General features: G+C 34.2%; 3 protein-coding genes across 3 annotated transcripts; all 3 read left to right on the top strand.

Moving 5' to 3' along the window:
* The first annotated feature begins 6,430 nt into the window (after positions 1-6,430).
* Positions 6,431-8,628, top strand: LOC131603605 (uncharacterized). Its single transcript, XM_058875992.1, has 6 exons — positions 6,431-6,667; positions 6,878-6,954; positions 7,034-7,395; positions 7,493-7,926; positions 8,030-8,122; positions 8,289-8,628. Exons 1-6 carry the CDS (start codon positions 6,546-6,548, stop codon positions 8,500-8,502), a joined length of 1,302 nt encoding a protein of 433 aa, XP_058731975.1. The 5' UTR covers positions 6,431-6,545; the 3' UTR covers positions 8,503-8,628.
* Positions 8,629-9,759: 1,131 nt separating this feature from the next.
* LOC131603602 (uncharacterized) lies at positions 9,760-12,265 on the top strand. Its single transcript, XM_058875978.1, has 6 exons — positions 9,760-10,045; positions 10,141-10,220; positions 10,300-10,688; positions 10,780-11,210; positions 11,485-11,577; positions 11,743-12,265. The coding sequence occupies exons 1-6, from the start codon at positions 9,924-9,926 to the stop codon at positions 11,954-11,956; spliced, it is 1,329 nt and encodes a 442-aa protein (XP_058731961.1). The 5' UTR covers positions 9,760-9,923; the 3' UTR covers positions 11,957-12,265.
* A 2,032-nt stretch (positions 12,266-14,297) lies between these two features.
* On the top strand, positions 14,298-16,889 carry LOC131632700 (uncharacterized). Its single transcript, XM_058903434.1, has 5 exons — positions 14,298-14,566; positions 14,688-15,252; positions 15,467-15,879; positions 16,117-16,215; positions 16,419-16,889. The coding sequence occupies exons 1-5, from the start codon at positions 14,445-14,447 to the stop codon at positions 16,630-16,632; spliced, it is 1,413 nt and encodes a 470-aa protein (XP_058759417.1). The 5' UTR covers positions 14,298-14,444; the 3' UTR covers positions 16,633-16,889.
* The last annotated feature ends 516 nt before the right edge of the window (positions 16,890-17,405 follow it).

The raw sequence follows: 17,405 nt of genomic DNA, 5'->3' as shown, positions 1-17,405 counted from the left end.
ACACAATCCATGGTATGATCACACCTGACCAACATTGCAGTAATGCATCCCATCTACCGAACATACCAACCTTAGACACACTTTTCCATCTGAGCGATAAAATAATACTTACAATTTTCACCAACTGCTTCCTTCAAGAAACTCAATAATAATATTCCTATACTATTGAATTTCAACTATCTGACTCCTCTTAAGTCACACCAACAATTATCCAACATGTTACATTCCGCTTTTGCTGCACTATTCTAATTACTCATTACGATCATCATCACCAATTAGATTTCTTAGTTTTACCCGATTCTGGCTCTCTTTACTCATTCGTTCAAGAATCATTCTCTATCATACATGGTACTAATCTACCACTTAGCAATACTCACTCGCACTGAAAAACAATTTCCTGATTTACTTCCTTTATTTAAACATTCTAATCATCAGAACGAGTACACACAAGTAATTATAATCACATTCATCAGCCTCAATATACCATTGCTTACAAAAAATCTCAAACTGAGTCTTACTCTTCTCTAAAAATTAAATCAACTTTGTCCCTCATAGAGTATAATTCCTCGTTATATATGGAAATCTACAATAACACCTTACAACAACACAAAATTATTATAGCATCATATAGTCTTAACTTCGCCAAATACATACTCGTTAACTACGTACAACCATAATAACATATTCATCATCTCGGAATTATTCAAAAGGGTTCTAATTCTCCGGTACAACATCCTTACATCCACTAGATCCTAAATCCAACATATAGATCAATACATATTCTCTACGTATGCACCCGACATATTAATTCTTCACTGCCTACGAGTATTACTCATAACACCATTCCACATCACACTTTCGCTGTATGACTCCGATTACCCGTCTTAAGTAACCGTCCAACATGTTGCACTCTTTCATATTCACTTTTTCATAATTTCACACAACATGGTGAGTGATTATTCTCACGGCTTAGTATTCATCACATCTTATACCATTAAAGTAACAAACAATCTCATCCCATCTATATGATTCCGTCTACTATCAATAAGAGATTAAGGGTGATCAAGTCCTCAATTTGTCAATAGATAGCCGACAACCATATTTAAGCATAAACTGTCATTACTACATAATAGTGTCCTTTCTGAGTTTGCACTCAAAACTCATTAACATCATCATGGTCCAATAATTCACTACGGTGTCCTTCTTCTAGAATATTCTTTCGAAGCTCAAAAACATCAGGAACACAAACCCAATCACCAAACCTCATTATACCATTCTCGTCGATTCTGAATTCACCGCCTTTACCTTGGTAATTCAAAGTCAACTTTATCGATCAACTCAACATCAGCTTTCTGACCTTCTCTAATCTCGTCAAGAATACCACTAGTCAGCTTTAGCATACCTAATCTAACACTATTAGGAGTGCCTTCACATACCAAACTCAAATCTCTAAGTTGTTCAATTAAATCCAACTCTTCCACCATTAGCACCGACATATTTAAAGACTTCCTACTTCATACATTAGCACAACATTTTCCTCACCAGGATGGTGATTCAACCCAAAATCATAATCTTTAAAAACTTTAATCATCTCCGTTGCCTTATATTAAGCCATTTTTTATCAAAGAGGTACTTCAGACTCTTATGATCACTAAACACTTCAAATATCGAACCATACCAATAATGTCGCCACAACTTCAAAATAAAAACCACAGCTGCCAACTCTAAATCATGAGTCGGATAATTCCTTTCATGCACTCTGAGTTGTCTCGACGCATAAGCTACTACTTTCTGATTTTGCATCAATACACCACCCAAAACCATCAGTGACGCATCACAATATACCATAAACGGTTATGCCAGATTTGGAAAAATCGAGATAGGAGCACTAGTCAACCTCTTCTTCAACTCTTGGAATCCTTCCTCACATCAATAGGTGTCAAAAATCCTTTACAATTCTTCTTTTATACATGTCGTTGCTTTGGCATCACAAATACGACTTCAACCGTTCTAAAGTTTATTTCACCTTTACTACTAATTCACTCCTCACTAAAATCCGTCAGCACTCAAATCACCTTTATTACCGAACATCTCATCAACTTATTCATCAATAACATGTTCTACTCAACTTCGTTTCAAACAATCGCGGTAGTAGGCATTCCTATTTAACAAGTTTCACGCTTCCTTAACTGACTTCAGAATCTCTCCTCGTAGGATAACTCTAATGTATTTATAACTCTCCTATAAGGTAGAACATAATCCCCCCTCTTCGTAGGTTCAAACGGCACAGTAATCTGACACTCGAAACTCAAGATATGAATTTTCCAACGTCATCTGAAATGCAACATTAACATCATGCAGCGACACTCTATACGATATATCCAAAACTCCTCAAATGGTACCTTTAATTCCTAAAATTTCTTCTCAACAAACCTTTTAATTATTCCTTCAATCCGTTCAACTCTGACATTGATATCCCATGCAGTACCAACAAACAAGTCTAGTTCTAAGAGCAAGTGTAACCACAACTTCACCTCTTTCCAACATCATCCTATCACAATTAAATATATTACAGCTGCTGCAACCATTTTTATAACAAGGTTCATCTTGTTAGCTTTTCGAAGCTTCAAATGGAACTCAGATTGAATGTCCAGAACTCTAGTTATGAATTTTTGAAGTTTCATAACGATTCAGCAACTTTCCTGCGTTTTGCTTGCGGAAATTCCACTCTGAAACTCATCCTCTTCAAATCAATCACATTCTATGCAGCCCCTTATCATATCTCTTCGCTTCCAAACATTCTTATGACTTGAGCAACACATTCCATCGCCGAAGTTCGATTTCTGAAACATCACGACAGCAATCCTCTTTGCAAACTTGCAACTGAACCTCTTCCGAGACGCAAGGCTACTCAACTGACAACTTCGCAGTCCACCAGCAGAGCTGATACATTGCAAATTTATAATTTCCCTCTCCTACAAATAATCATCAATTACATCTAATCATCCTCCTTCAAGATGCTCCAACTTAATTATTGATGGGGGTGGAGATAAGGTGTGCATTTGATGTCGTTGTTGTATATGATGGTTGAAGGTGTGAAGTGGAAATTGTTTGTCGTTGTTGGTGTCCATTATTGTAGCCATAAGATGTTGAATCTAATAGGTTGGTCATAGGTGGTGTATATCGATGGTTAAAATGCATAGTTGGTGATGGAATTATAACCTGAGTATTCGTGGGATAATATGAGAGAATTTCCCATGGGATAGATGGAGATGAGGGTGTGATAGGAGTGGTGTTTATAGAATAGAAATCGAAGGTGGAGTGATAATATGGAATTGAAGGTGTATGATAAGGATAATCCATTGGAGGATTTAAGTATCTCAATGAAAGCACCAATTGATAGGAAGATTTTTCCTATCAAAGCTATGAAACTAGGGTTCCAAAGTTAAAAGGGAAAAAACACTAAAATGACACAATAAAATAAAAGGAATAAAAAACATTTTTCATTTTGATTGATAATTCAAATTATCTCAATGAGAGTACATATATAGACTTAGTAATGGATAATAGAGTAAAATACCTAAACACTAAAAATCCCAACTAAACAATAAAAGACCAACTAAATTAAATTCAACCTCTAATTTTAACATGAAAATTGTCTAAAAACTGCTTTCATACTCTATCACCCTCCCTCTGCCTAACAAGTGTATCCCTTCTATTCATATGTTGTCCGCTCTTTCACCATAACTCACAGTCATAATATCTTTGATTTGTTTTGGATTAAAAGGAAATGTATGGATATAATGTTTTGATGAATAAGAAAAAAAATAATGTGATAAAATTTTGTTGTTAAATTGATGGCGAATTGTATGAATGATATGTGATAATAAATTTTTGTGTCTTCAAAAGAAGTTAAAAATATTTTTAGAAAAAATATTATCCATATATATCTGTAAATATTCAAAAGTACCTTAAAATCCGTAGATTACCCACTTAACGAATACCCGTACGAATATGAGATAAATATAAATATCATATTTATCTAACGGGACAGACACATATATCATATTATTTGTCCCCATTGATATCCATTTAGATCCTACCACTACCCCCCATTACCTTATTATGGCAATTTTTCTTTTCTAATTTAGTTTTGTTTTTATTTACTTTAGTTATGTTATCTTCCTTCCTCCTTTAATTTATAGTTTTTATTTTTCTTTTTTTTCTTTCTCTTTTGTGTATTGTTTTTTTTTTAAGTTATATCTCTCTAAATCTTTCATTTCTATTTTTTTTCTCTCATAAAAATATTCAAAGAAATAAGAGAAGATGCTAATAGTTGAATTTTTATTTTTTTTACATACAAACTTTGAATAACCATAAAATTGTCTATCAAACTTCACTCTAGGAGTGATGCTAAATGCAAATACTCAACGGTGTTATAAAGTCACATATAATATAATTTATGCCGTTGAACTATACAAACAAAATTATTTATCTTCTAACATCTATGAAATTAGTGATTTTTCTATTTTAATTTTACAATTCTATTTATTTTCTATTTCAATTATTAGTTTGATGTTATAAATAAATGATTTATTTTATTTTTTTATTAGTTTTGTGCAAATTTATTTTAAATAGTTAAATAATAATATAAAACATCAAAACAACTAACTTATATTTTAAATTACACATAAACTTATATCAAAATTAGTTATATTGATATATTTCAAATGATTTTTTAAAATTATATTAATTAGCAATAACATTCAAATAAGTATAATCATGACTAGGGATGTCAATGGGGCGGAGCGGGGCCGGGGGATACATTCCCATCATAATCCCCGCCGTCGAATCTATTCCCCATCCCCACTTCGGGTCCCGCTACGGGGGGATGTTGTCCCCCAACCCCGTCCCCGCGGATCCCCGCGGACCCCATGCGAAGATCCATAGACATGATTATTATTTTTTTAAACCAAATTAACAGTAAAAAATTCAAAAAGTAACCACGAGAAATTTATAAATTATTCCTTTATGATAAATATATTATTTTAACAATATTTAATCTATAATATTGAGTGTCATGACCACCAAAATTTCAAACTTAAAATAAATTTGAAATAATCATTTAGATCTCACTCTTTTACTAACAATGCATATATATTTTAAATTTGTGTATAAGATTAATTATATGAAATTGCAAATAGACTTACATAATAATTTAAAATTATATATATAATAAATTAAGGACATTTGGCTATTTTATGCGGGGCGGGGACTCCACAGGGCGGGGGATATTTACGCCACCCCCGTCCCCGAAGTCCTTCGGGAGACTTTGTTTCCCATCCCCGTCCCCGCGGGGAGAAAATTCTCCGTCTTTGGGGCCCCAAACGGGGAATCCCCATGGGGATCCCCGCTAACGCAGGCAAGTTGACATCCCTAATCATGACCGGTGTAGTATTAGTTGTTGTTATTATTATTATTATTATTATTATTATTATTATTATTATTATTATTATTATTATTATTATTATTATGAGTTTAATGGTTATGCATTGACAGTGTAAAAATGTTTTACACTGTCATCCAATTAGAATATAACGTTCTGCCATGTCATACAAATTTTTTTAAATTTTCAGTCTGACTTGTTCTGATTCATGATCGTCGTTGGTTGACAGTGTAAAACTATTTTACACTGTCAGTGCATAACCCTATTTTCCTATTATTATTATTATTATTATTTAATTATTATTATTATTATTATTATTACTATTAGGATTAAATACGTTTTTAGTCCCTATAAATATGCGACCTTGCATTTTTAGTCCCTATAAAATTTTACTTCAATGAATGGTCCTTCTAAAATTTTTATGCATGTAATTTCAGTCTCTACTGTCAAACCAATGTGTATTTTAGAATGATTATTTTGCAGACATGTTCATAATGTTTTAAAAAGTTCCTGGAAAAAAAAGGACTCAAAATTTAATTTCTAAGTTGATATTTTCATTACTTTTATCATTATTTTTTGAAATTTAAAAAATTTATATTTAATTCTTCTCGTTTTAAAAAATTCTAAAACTTGGTAAATAAATATTTTACAATATTCTAAACATATATAAAAAAAATTATTTAAAAATTAAAGGATAATTAATCAGTTTTTAAAATTTTAGAAAATAGCAGGGACTGAAATTACATGCATAAAATTTTTAGAAGGACCATTTATTGAAGGAAATTTTTATAGGAACTAAAAATGCAGAGTCGCATATTTATAGTGATTAAAAACGTATTTAACCCATATTATTATTATTATTATTATGAATTTATTATAGTGTCTATTTAAAATCATTTTATAAATGAAACAAATTTTAAAATGAGAGTGAAATGATTCTTGTAAAGACGGTAATTACCAAACTATCCTACATTACTTTTTGCGGGGGAATCATCGCTTTCTTTCTTCAATGTTTTCCTTTTTAGAACTCAGAAACATAAATTTACAAAAATAATTAGCCAAGCAAAGAAGCCATCAGAAACCTAAATCTTCCTCTTCAATGGCGACTCAGAAAGTTTCTGAATACGAATTGAAGCGACTCGAAAACATTCGTCGCAACAACGAAATGATTGCTGCACTCAATTTACAAGCCAAAGCCGCAGAACTCTTCAAGCGTCCAAGGTCATTTTCTTCTCTAATACCTCATTATTTTTCTCTAATATGAAGTTCATATTATGAACATTGGGTTTTTTTAAGTAGCCTAGTGGCCGGAGTTGACTCTCGGGTTTAAGCCCGTGACCCTGCACCTGATGACTATGCAGAGCTACTAACTGAGCTGACTTAACGGGATGATTATGGTTGATGAATTACATTGATATTTGAATTTTACAGTGCTGTGACCGAATTGAAATCAAAGAGACCGAAAACTGAAACCCCTGATGCTACCAGATTCTCCCTCCGAATCAGAGGTAGCATTTTTATTTTTGTAACAAATTCTAACCAACTATTTTAAACAATAACCAACTTATTCTAACAAATCTGTTATAGGCGTTACAGCAGAATCAGATTCTCTTCCAATGAAGGATGCTTACAAAGGCGCACACTCGGATTGTTCTTTCATTGAAACCCTAAAACAACAATCCGATGGTACTGTGAAAATTAAGAACGAAACTGGGTGTTCTTTTGAGTTGGAATCTATGTCTTTGGATCCTGAAAATATATCAAATGTTGTTCCTAGAAGGATAACTCAAATGCGGTTTTTCTCTTCCAATGATATAAAGATGATTGTAGCGGGTGACACACATGGGAATATTGGGTTCTGGAATGTTGGACAAAGTGAGGTTTTTTTGTATCATCCGCATGAAACTCTCATTTCGGGGATTCTGGTTCAATCACATTGCTTGTCAAAGGTGTGTGAATATTGGTTACTGAATTCTCATTTTCTGTTAACATGTTTGCGAAATAGCAGAATTTTCTGATGCGGTGATTATTGATTTTAATATGCAGATATACACAAGTTGTAATGATGGATTTGTTAGGATGATGGATGCTGAGAAGGAAAGTTTTGATAGGGTATATCAAAGTCGTGGTCAAGCATGTATACATGCTCTCGCGCAACCAAAGAATGAGGCTAACTGTTTCTATTTAGCTGAAGGTTCTGGTGGTTTGACTGTTTGGGATAGTAGGATGGGAAAATGTGCCTCTTCGTCCCGCTTACCTTTGCATCGATTGAAGATTAATACAATAGATTTCAACCCTGAAAACCCTCACATTGCAGTTACTAGTTCATCGGATGGAATTGCATGTACCTGGGATTTTAGATGTATTGGTGGTCTGCATGAGGATAGTGACCTCCGAGCTTTAAGAAGATTTACTCATGAAAGAAGAGGCTTGCAATCTGCCTATTTCTCTCCTTCTGGATGTAGCCTTGCGATCACAACGTATGAAACACTTGGCTATAATCTTTTGATGATTCTAATCCTTGATTTTATTTACCTAATTGTGAGTTTGAATGGATTGAGTTGATATAATCTCTTGATGTAGTTCGAACAACACAGTTGTCATATACAGTGGAGTAAACTTGGAGGACGCAGCTTTTGTTGATCATGAAAGTAGCGGGAAGCTTTATACTTTCAGGTGCGGTTTCTGGGGAAGCAACGAATGTTTGTTGAGTTTTATGCCTTTCTCTTTGCCATTTGTTGATCTTGTCCCACTGTTTCCAGTCTTCATTAGTTAAAAAGGAATTTATTTCATTCCGAACAAAAAACAGTTGACATTTGTTATCTTGATTTCATGGTGGCAGGTCAATATGGGGTTGGGACGACTCATACCTCTTCACTGGGAGTACAGAAGGAGGAGTTGCTGTTGTCTCAACAGCTCAAAAGGCAACTGTGATGACTCTAGAGAGCCCACTCATATCTGGAATTCCATATAAATTTGATGCACACTCTTACGAAGTTGGGATGCTAGCAGCGGGTACGAGCGGAGGCCAGGTCTGTGTTTGGACATCGCGCTAGGACTTTTTATTGCTCGTTTGGAATTGCGGTACTGCAACATAAATTATCAAGTCCCCATGCTTTTTGTACACACCTAGTATGAAGTTGTAAATTCAAACTTTTGGTTGGCAATGCGTTTCTTGAAAATCCCATTGACATGATGCATTTCATACTGTATCAAAGGCAAAAACTTGTTTTGTAGTGTACTGTCTTGCTATTTGAATTGGAAAGAGAAATTGCAGTTATCCTTTTAATTCAGTTTTCGTTTGTTGAGTATCAGTATTTTAACCATAACCAAAAGTTGCATTAGAGTGGACGGTTTTAGAATCTTAAGAACTCTTCCAAATATTGCAAATATCCCTGCAAGATGCATCATCCTGAAAGTATTTTGTAAAACCCATCGCATTAACTAGCATAAAATCAGTATCACAATTTTGGAACTGAGAAACAAAATGCAAGTTTATCTGCCCTCAGAGGATTAAAGCCTTTCATTTTGATCAAGGTGTATTTCTTTTGTGTAAGGTTCATGTTTTTGATTATTTGGTCGACTAGAGATTGTTAAAAGATGTAATTCTTGGTTTCGGTAAGCAAGTCTATGATCGACAATGTTGTGTTCGACAGAGCCGAAACACTTGGAGTTTACATAGTTAAGATAGCTGAGTGGAGTTAGCTATATTTGACATAGTCGAATACAACATATAATTGTTGTGTCGAAGTGTAACTTGTATGTTTTGGATTTTGGTTGTCTTATAAATAGGTTGTAAGCAGAGAGCAACTTCACTTCAATAAAATTCTCTTTTCAATAGTTTCTCTCTTCTCACTCTTTCTTCTTCTTTTTCTTGAAACCTAATTATTCCAACAAATTGGTATAAGAGTCTGAGTTGCGATTTAGAGAGACTTTGTAATGACAAACAAAAACACAACATTAATGCAATATTTTATTAATATAAAACATACACTACTACGCAGTGAACACAGGGCCGGTCCAGTCAACTGAGAGACTCTGTTTTAATTTTTAAAAAATATATCTAAATTAAAAAGAATGTAATTTTAATAATTAAATTGACGTGCTAAAAATATAAAAAAAATTAAATGACATAACACATAAGTTAATTAAAATAAATAAACCTAAAAAATTTAAATCATAATCGTATACTAATTTATTAATAATAATAATAATAATAATAATAATAATAATAATAATAATAATAAATTTATTAGTGTCTATACTCTATATAAATCATTTTATAAATGAATAAAATGAGCATGAAATGATTCTTGTGTAGACGGTAATTACCAAACTATCCTACATTTCAGCGGTACTTTTTGCGCGGGATATCATTGCATTCTTCAATGTTCTCCTTTCAGAACTCAGAAACATAAATTTACAAAAATAATTAGCTAAGCAAAGAAGCCATTAGAAACATAGATCCTCCTCTTCCATGGCGACTCAGAAACTTTCTGAATACGAATTGAAGCGACTCGAAAACATTCGTCGCAACACCGAAATGATTTCCGCACTCAATATACACTCCAAAGCCTCACAACTCTTCAAGCGTCCAAGGTCATTTTCTTCTCTAATACCTCATTATATTAACTGAGCTGATTTAACAGGACGATAATTGTTGATGAATGACATTGCATATTTGAATTTTACAGAGCTGTGACCAAATTGAAATCCGAGAAGAAACTGAAAACAGAAACCCCTAATGCTAGCAGATGCTCCCTCCGAATCAGAGGTAGTATTTTTATTTTTGTAACAAATTCTAACCAACTATTTTGAACAATAACCAACTAACTCTAACAAATCTGTTATAGGCGTTACACCCGATCCATCGAATTCTCTCCCTTCTAAGACTAAGCCTAGGAAGTACACTTTGGGAGCTTACAAAGGCACACACTCGGATTGTTCTTTCATTGAAACCCTAAAACAACAATCCAATGGTACTGCAAAAAGTAAGAACAAAGCTGAGTGTTCTTTTGAGTTGGAATCTATGTCTTTGGATCCTGAAAATATATCAAAAGTTGTTCCTGAAAGGGTAACTCAAATGCGGTTTTTCCCTTCCAATGACATCAACATGATTGTAGCGGGTGACACAAATGGGAGTATTGGATTCTGGAATGTTGGACAAAGTGAGGTTTTTTTGTATCGTCCGCATCAAACTCTCATTATGGGGATTGTGGTTCAATCGCATTGCTTGTCAAAGGTGTGTGAATACGGAATTCTCATTTTCCATTTTAACATGTTTGCGAAATAGCAGAGTTTCTGATGCTGTGATTATTGATTTTAATATGCAGATATACACAAGTTGTAAAGATGGATTTGTTAGGATGATGGATGCCGAGAAGGAAATTTTTGATATGGTATATCAAAGTAGTGATAAAGCAGGTATATATGCTCTCGCGCAACCAAAGAATGAGGCAAACTGTTTATATTTAGCTGAAGGTTCTGGAGGTTTGACTGTTTGGGATAGTAGGATGGGAAAATGTTCCGCTTCGTCCTGCTTAGCTTTGCATCGAAGGAGGATTAATACAATAGATTTCAACCCTGAAAACCCTCACATTGCAGTTACTAGTTCAGCGGATGGAATTGCGTGTACCTGGGATTTTAGATGTATTGGTGGTCTGCGTGAGGGTAGTAACCTCCCAGCTTTAAGGAGATTTACTCATGAAAGAGGCTTGCAATCTGCCTATTTCTCTCCTTCTGGATGTAGCCTTGCGATCACAAGGTATGAAACACTGGTGATTGCGTTTAGTTTATTCATTTTTTCAAATTATTAGGGGTGTCAACGTGTTTTCGTCGGAGTCGTGTTTGGGGTGTCCGTGCTTCATAGCGTCTAGTATTTAATGTTATTTGTTAAGTTCAGTTCTGATTAGAAACTTGATTCAATAAATGTTTTTTTTTCAATCCTTGGTTATAATCTTTTGATGATTCTAATCCTTGATTTTATTTACCTAATTGCGAGTTTGATTGGATTGAGTTGATATAATCTCTTGATGTAGTTCGAACAACACAGTTGTCATATACAGTGGAGTAAACTTGGAGGACGCAGCTTTTGTTAATCATGAAAGTAGCCGGAAGCTTTCTACTTTCAGGTGCGGTTTCTGGGGAAGCAATAGATATTTGTTGAGTTTTATGCCTTTCTCTTTGCCATCTGCAGATCTTTTCCCACTGTTTTCAGTCTCCATTTGTTAAAAAGGAATTTATTTGATTCCAAACAAAAACAGTTGACATTTGTTATCTTGATTTCATGGTGGCAGGGCAATATGGGGTTGGGACGACTCATACCTCTTCACTGGGAGTACAAAAGGAGGAATTGCTGTTGTCTCGACAGCTCAAAAGGCAACTGTGATGACTCTAGAGAGCCCACTCATATCTGCAATTCCACATAAATTTGATGCACACTCTTACGAAGTTGGGATGCTAGCAGGGGGTACGAGCGGAGGCCAGGTCTATGTTTGGACATCGCGCTAGGACTTTTTAGTGCTCATTTGGAATTGCGGTACTGCAACATAAATTATCAAGTCCCATGCTTTTTGGACACAACTTGTATGAAGTTCTAAATTCAAAATTTTGATTGGCAATGCGTTTCTTGAAAATCCCATCATGATTCCAACAAACATGTGATGTACCATTTTAGTTGGACTATTTTCATGACTTTTTGTGTTAAGTATCACCTATATGATGCATTGAAATGAGCTTGTGTCTCATTCTAAAATTTAGTTTGAAAGATGAGGTTGATCAAACACATTTATATCCAATTGCCCGAGAACTTAAGGAATCTGTAACTCCAAACAATTTCTACATTGGTCTTTAATCCGATTCTCATACAATGTTAAATCTGGCTCTGTTAGATGTATAAATCTATTTGGAAAACTTTATCCTTTGATATACCTTTTGAAATGAGATCTTAACGCATTTAACATATGACAACTATATGGCTGCAGGATCCAACCCTCGGTTGAATACAAAAAAATGAAACATTTTAGTTGATGCCTATCTTCTATGTTTTATGTAATGTATCATTCACAGGTTGCTCATAATTTTTTTCTGCAAAATTTTTGTTCTAGCAGACTTTAAACATGTTTGTTTAATGGATCAACAAAATGCATTTACATTTACTGCAATTGTTTCAAGTGACAGGGATGTACTTCTTATTGTACCAATGACAAAAGCATGTTTTGTAGTGTACTCAATAATACTCTCTTAATGTTTGAATTGGAAAGAGAAGTGGTAGTCGTCCTTTTATTTTTAGCATTTCTCTTTTAATTAAGCTATTTTTTTTGTTAAGTATCATAATCATAACCCGAAGTGGTATTAGAGTGGTTGCTCTTAGAAGTTTAATAACCATTTTAAATGTTGCAAGATCACTATGAAATGCATCAACCTGGTAGTATTTTGTAAATAATATCACTGATTCTTCGGAATAAGGAATCATTCGGAAAGACAGCAGCGGGAAATGATGTTGCTCATGGTCCGTCACCTCGATAAGGAATGGTATCTTGAAGCACTCTCATCACCCAAGAAAGTTTCAGTCGAATGTGGGAAATATTTTGGATCGAATATGTTTGTACCATGATTTGATGCTTTAGGGTGAAGACAAATAATTTTCAATTCTCAGGACCTTTTGCTCCCCTAAAGTTTAAAAGGATGTCAAACATCGTTGTTCGTCCTATCATAAGTTCCTATTCTCAATGATATTTGGAGTTCCTTCCTTATGGGGTACTAATTGATTCTCATATTAAAGTAGTTTCATAAAGAGATGTCTTCGTCCTTTTGAGAACCAAGAGGAAGATGAAAATGAGGTGCGTCAATAAAGGTGGATTTAAGCCTAACACTACATTTGAAAAGTATTCAAATTATTTTCTTCATTAATAATAAATAATTGTGTGATATTCACTTGTAAATATTATTCTCTCTGGTCCTTATTTTAAGAAATTCTTTACATTAATTATATTGAAAAGAAAATGTATCTAACTCATATACTATTGTTTAGATACATTAGTCACACATATACAAATAATATTAGAAGGAATATTTTAACCACACTTTTAATAACTTATTTATAAAAAGTAATATGGGAATAATAATTTGACATATTAAACAATTAAATAATTTTAATAAAACAAAAAAACTCTGCCGTGTGTCATCAATTGAACCTAGACATGGCAATAAAATCCAGACCCATGGGTACCCACCCGAACTCGCCCCGAAGTTGACGGGGAAAACCCGCTTTGACTGGGTTTGGATTCGGGTTTGGGTTTTCCCCGACTAGAAAACATGAGGATGGGTCGGGCAATGGGGACACTAGTACCCACCCCGAACCCGTCCCCGAACCCGCCCCGTTTATTTCAATATGTACATTATTATTTATATTTCATAATTTATATTATTAAATATGTGGCTAATGTTTTAATAATTTGATTTGTATTTATTATTTTAAATATTTGAAATATATGTATGAAATTTTTTGAGATTGTTTTATTTTGTTATTTATAATTTAATTTGATTTTTGAAAATGTAAATATTTTTATTAAAAAATTGATTTTACGAAATACATGGTGGCGGGGCGGGGATACCCGAACCCAACCCAAACCCGTTAAGGACGGGTTTGGGTTTTAATTCCCCATCCTTGTTTGGGTTTGGGGCGGGTAACGGAGATTGCTTGAGGATTCGGGTTTGGGTTTGGGGAAGGTAAAAACCGTCCCCGCCCCGCCCCGTTGCCATGCCTAATTGAACCAAGTATATATGCATTTTTATGGCCATTTGATTTCTTAAGTTTATATACGAGATATTTTTTACCAGACAATTACTCTGTTTACCGCCAGAGCGAGATTTGAGTTCCCGCGCAAAATATATTTTCGTGAAAAATAAATATAAATTCTTAGATCTAAAACCTTTCATTCACTATTGTTTTTCCAAAATCAAAACCCTAACTTCATCTTCTTTCTCTTCAATTTCAATGGCGCCTCCCAAAATCAACGAGTATGAACGCAAGCGTCTTGAAAATATTCGTCGCAACAATGAAATGATGGCCGCACTCAAAGTTCAATCCAAAGCCACCGCACTCTCCAATCATTCCAAGTATTTTTCTTCTCCATTTCTATATTTTTTACTTCATATGTCATGATTAATTTTCCCCTTTTAATTGAACTTCAATACTCGTTTGTTTTGATAATTGATGTTCATAATTTGCGATTTTCAGGATTGTTACCAAATCTTACACTGTTAAATTGGAGAAAAAACCCAAAATTGAAACCCCAATTGTTATCAGACGCTCACTTCGAACTCGAGGTATTCCACCTGATTCTAAAGGGTTAGATTTAGATGCTACTTCGGATTCCAACACTTCCACTCACAATTCCCCCAATAAAGTTGAGAACATTGTTCAAAATTTGGGTCCTATTTCCATGAAGGATGTTTACAAAGGCGTCGATGGTTCTGATCGTTCTTTTATTGAGACACTCGTTGGTATGTCCAATAAGGAATTCTCAGAAGAAAAACTTAATGGGTCTGTAAAAAAGATGAAAACCGAGTGTTCCCTTGACTTGGAATCTTTGTATCTGGATCCTGAAAATATAGCACGTGTCCTTCCTGGAAGGATAACTCAAGTGCGGTTTTGTCCTTCAAAGGATGTTAACAGGATTGCAGCGGGTAACAAATTTGGGGATATTGGTTTTTGGAATGTTGGAGAAAGTGAGTTTTTTTTGTACCATCCACACGAGGCTCCCATTTCTGGGATTTTGTTCCAACAACATTGCTTGTCAAAGGTGTGTGAATCATTTCTGAATTCTGCATCAGTTAGTTATTTTATCCTTATGATATCTTTGATGAAGAGCTTTGAAAAGATGAGGCTATGTTTTGATATATATATTCAACTTTTTATAAGTTTTAATGAATTCATTGATAGGATAATTTATAACTTCCTTAATTTTACGGGTTTGAACGAATTGTCTGATGTTGTGATCATTGATTTGTATGCAGATATACACTAGTTGTTATGATGGATTAATTCGGTTGATGGATGCCGAGAAAGAAATTTTTGATATGGTTTATAATGGTAGTGATAATGCATGCATATATGCTCTCTCACAACCAAAGAATGATGCAAACTGTTTATATTTCTCAGAGGGTAAAGGGGGTCTGGCAGTATTTGATAACAGGACAGGAAAATGTTCATCCCACTGGGATTTGCATGAAGCTAGAATTAATACAATTGATTTCAACCCTCAAAGCTCCCATATTGTAGCTACCAGTTCCTCCGATGGAACTGCGTGTACTTGGGATTTGAGATGTATTGGAGGGCCAAAGCAATCAGCCTTGAGGACATTTGCTCACAAAAGATCGGTGCAATCAGCCTATTTCTCTCCTACTGGATGCAGCCTTGCCACTACTAGGTATGAAACCTTTATTACATTCTTAATATTACTACGCCTCCTTACTTAAAGTAAGGTACAGTGTGAGTATGCTTACTTACTAGCATAGCCTATTACTTTTTGTTACTTACTAACCTTGGTCAGGATGTTAACATTGATTCCAAAATTTGCTTTCTTTTTCTATTCTTAATTATATTTATCTGGGTTTGTGCTAAATTTTGAATTTGATTGGATTGGGATTATGCTATCTTTGTGCAGTTTGGACAACACAGTTCGTATATACAATGGGGTGAATTTGGAGGATGAGACTTCGGTGTATCATTTCAATCAGACTGGAAGATGGCTTTCGACTTTCAGGTGCGGTTTTGGGAGAGTTATTGAATGTTTAGTTGTTGTGTTATTCTTTTGCCATTTGCTGAACTAGTCCCTAGGCAAAACAAGTTGTGGGACTTAACTCTTAACTCTTTTGAGTTTGGACCTGATTTTTACATTTCAATTATGATATAATTCATCACTATTTGATTCTAATTGGGTTCATGATCTTGATTTTATGGTAGCAGAGCAATATGGGGCTGGGACAATTCACATCTATTCATTGGGAACATGAACAGAGGAGTCGACATCGTCTCAACAGTTCAAAAGGCAACAGTAAAGACTTTAGAGAGCCCACACATGTCTGCAATTCCATGTAGATTTGAAGCACACCCTTACAATGTTGGGATGCTAGCAGGAGCTACAAGCGGAGGCCAGATCTATGTTTGGACATCAAGCTAAGAATTTAATCCTATATCTATTTCGGTTGGATGCAAAAACTTGTACCATTTTAGTTGTCTATGTGCCCAATGTGGTTTATGATTCTGTATCTGGAATTGCATCACAACGCCATTTCTCATTGGTTTTGTTTGGAACCTTGTCACATTGCCTAGTATTTTGTATCCACATAGGATAAGCTATACGTTGTAGAAATTACCAACTTTAATTAATGAAATGTTTGCTTCAGGAAAGTATTGAAGCATGCTTCCATTATTACATTTTATCGTCCAATAACATGTATTTGATGAACAACATACTATTTGTTAACATTGCACTGGTTGTCGACCTTTAAGAGTATGTTAGGTAAGATTTCAACACGATGAGGTTATAAAGTATTTTAACTAAAATTCCAAGACAATGCTTGAAAATTGGATTGAAACAAGTAGAAATAGTGACCCGATTGATTTAGTTTTATAAAACTGTTAGTTTTTAAATTTGAAAATAATAAAATTTATTTGATTATCTAATTTTATAAACCCTTTTCTGTGATGTCAACATTAAAAAAAATGGAATTATTATGATCAAAGTACCTGTGTTTTAAAAATCAGACTGGTCATCAAACCGGTGAGGATACTGGGTCACTGGCTCATTGGTTGAAACACTGAATCATTGGTCAAACCGCAAACCGGATGACTTAGTATCTAAAAAATATCATAACACTTACAAAATCTTACAATTTTAAAATATATCATAATTTCACGTGTTTATTTTTTACTTTCAAATTCTAAATATAA

Source organism: Vicia villosa, linkage group LG1 (assembly GCF_029867415.1).
Source record: "Vicia villosa cultivar HV-30 ecotype Madison, WI linkage group LG1, Vvil1.0, whole genome shotgun sequence".
Taxonomy (NCBI): domain Eukaryota; kingdom Viridiplantae; phylum Streptophyta; class Magnoliopsida; order Fabales; family Fabaceae; genus Vicia; species Vicia villosa.
This window is presented reverse-complemented; position numbering and strand designations above follow the sequence as displayed.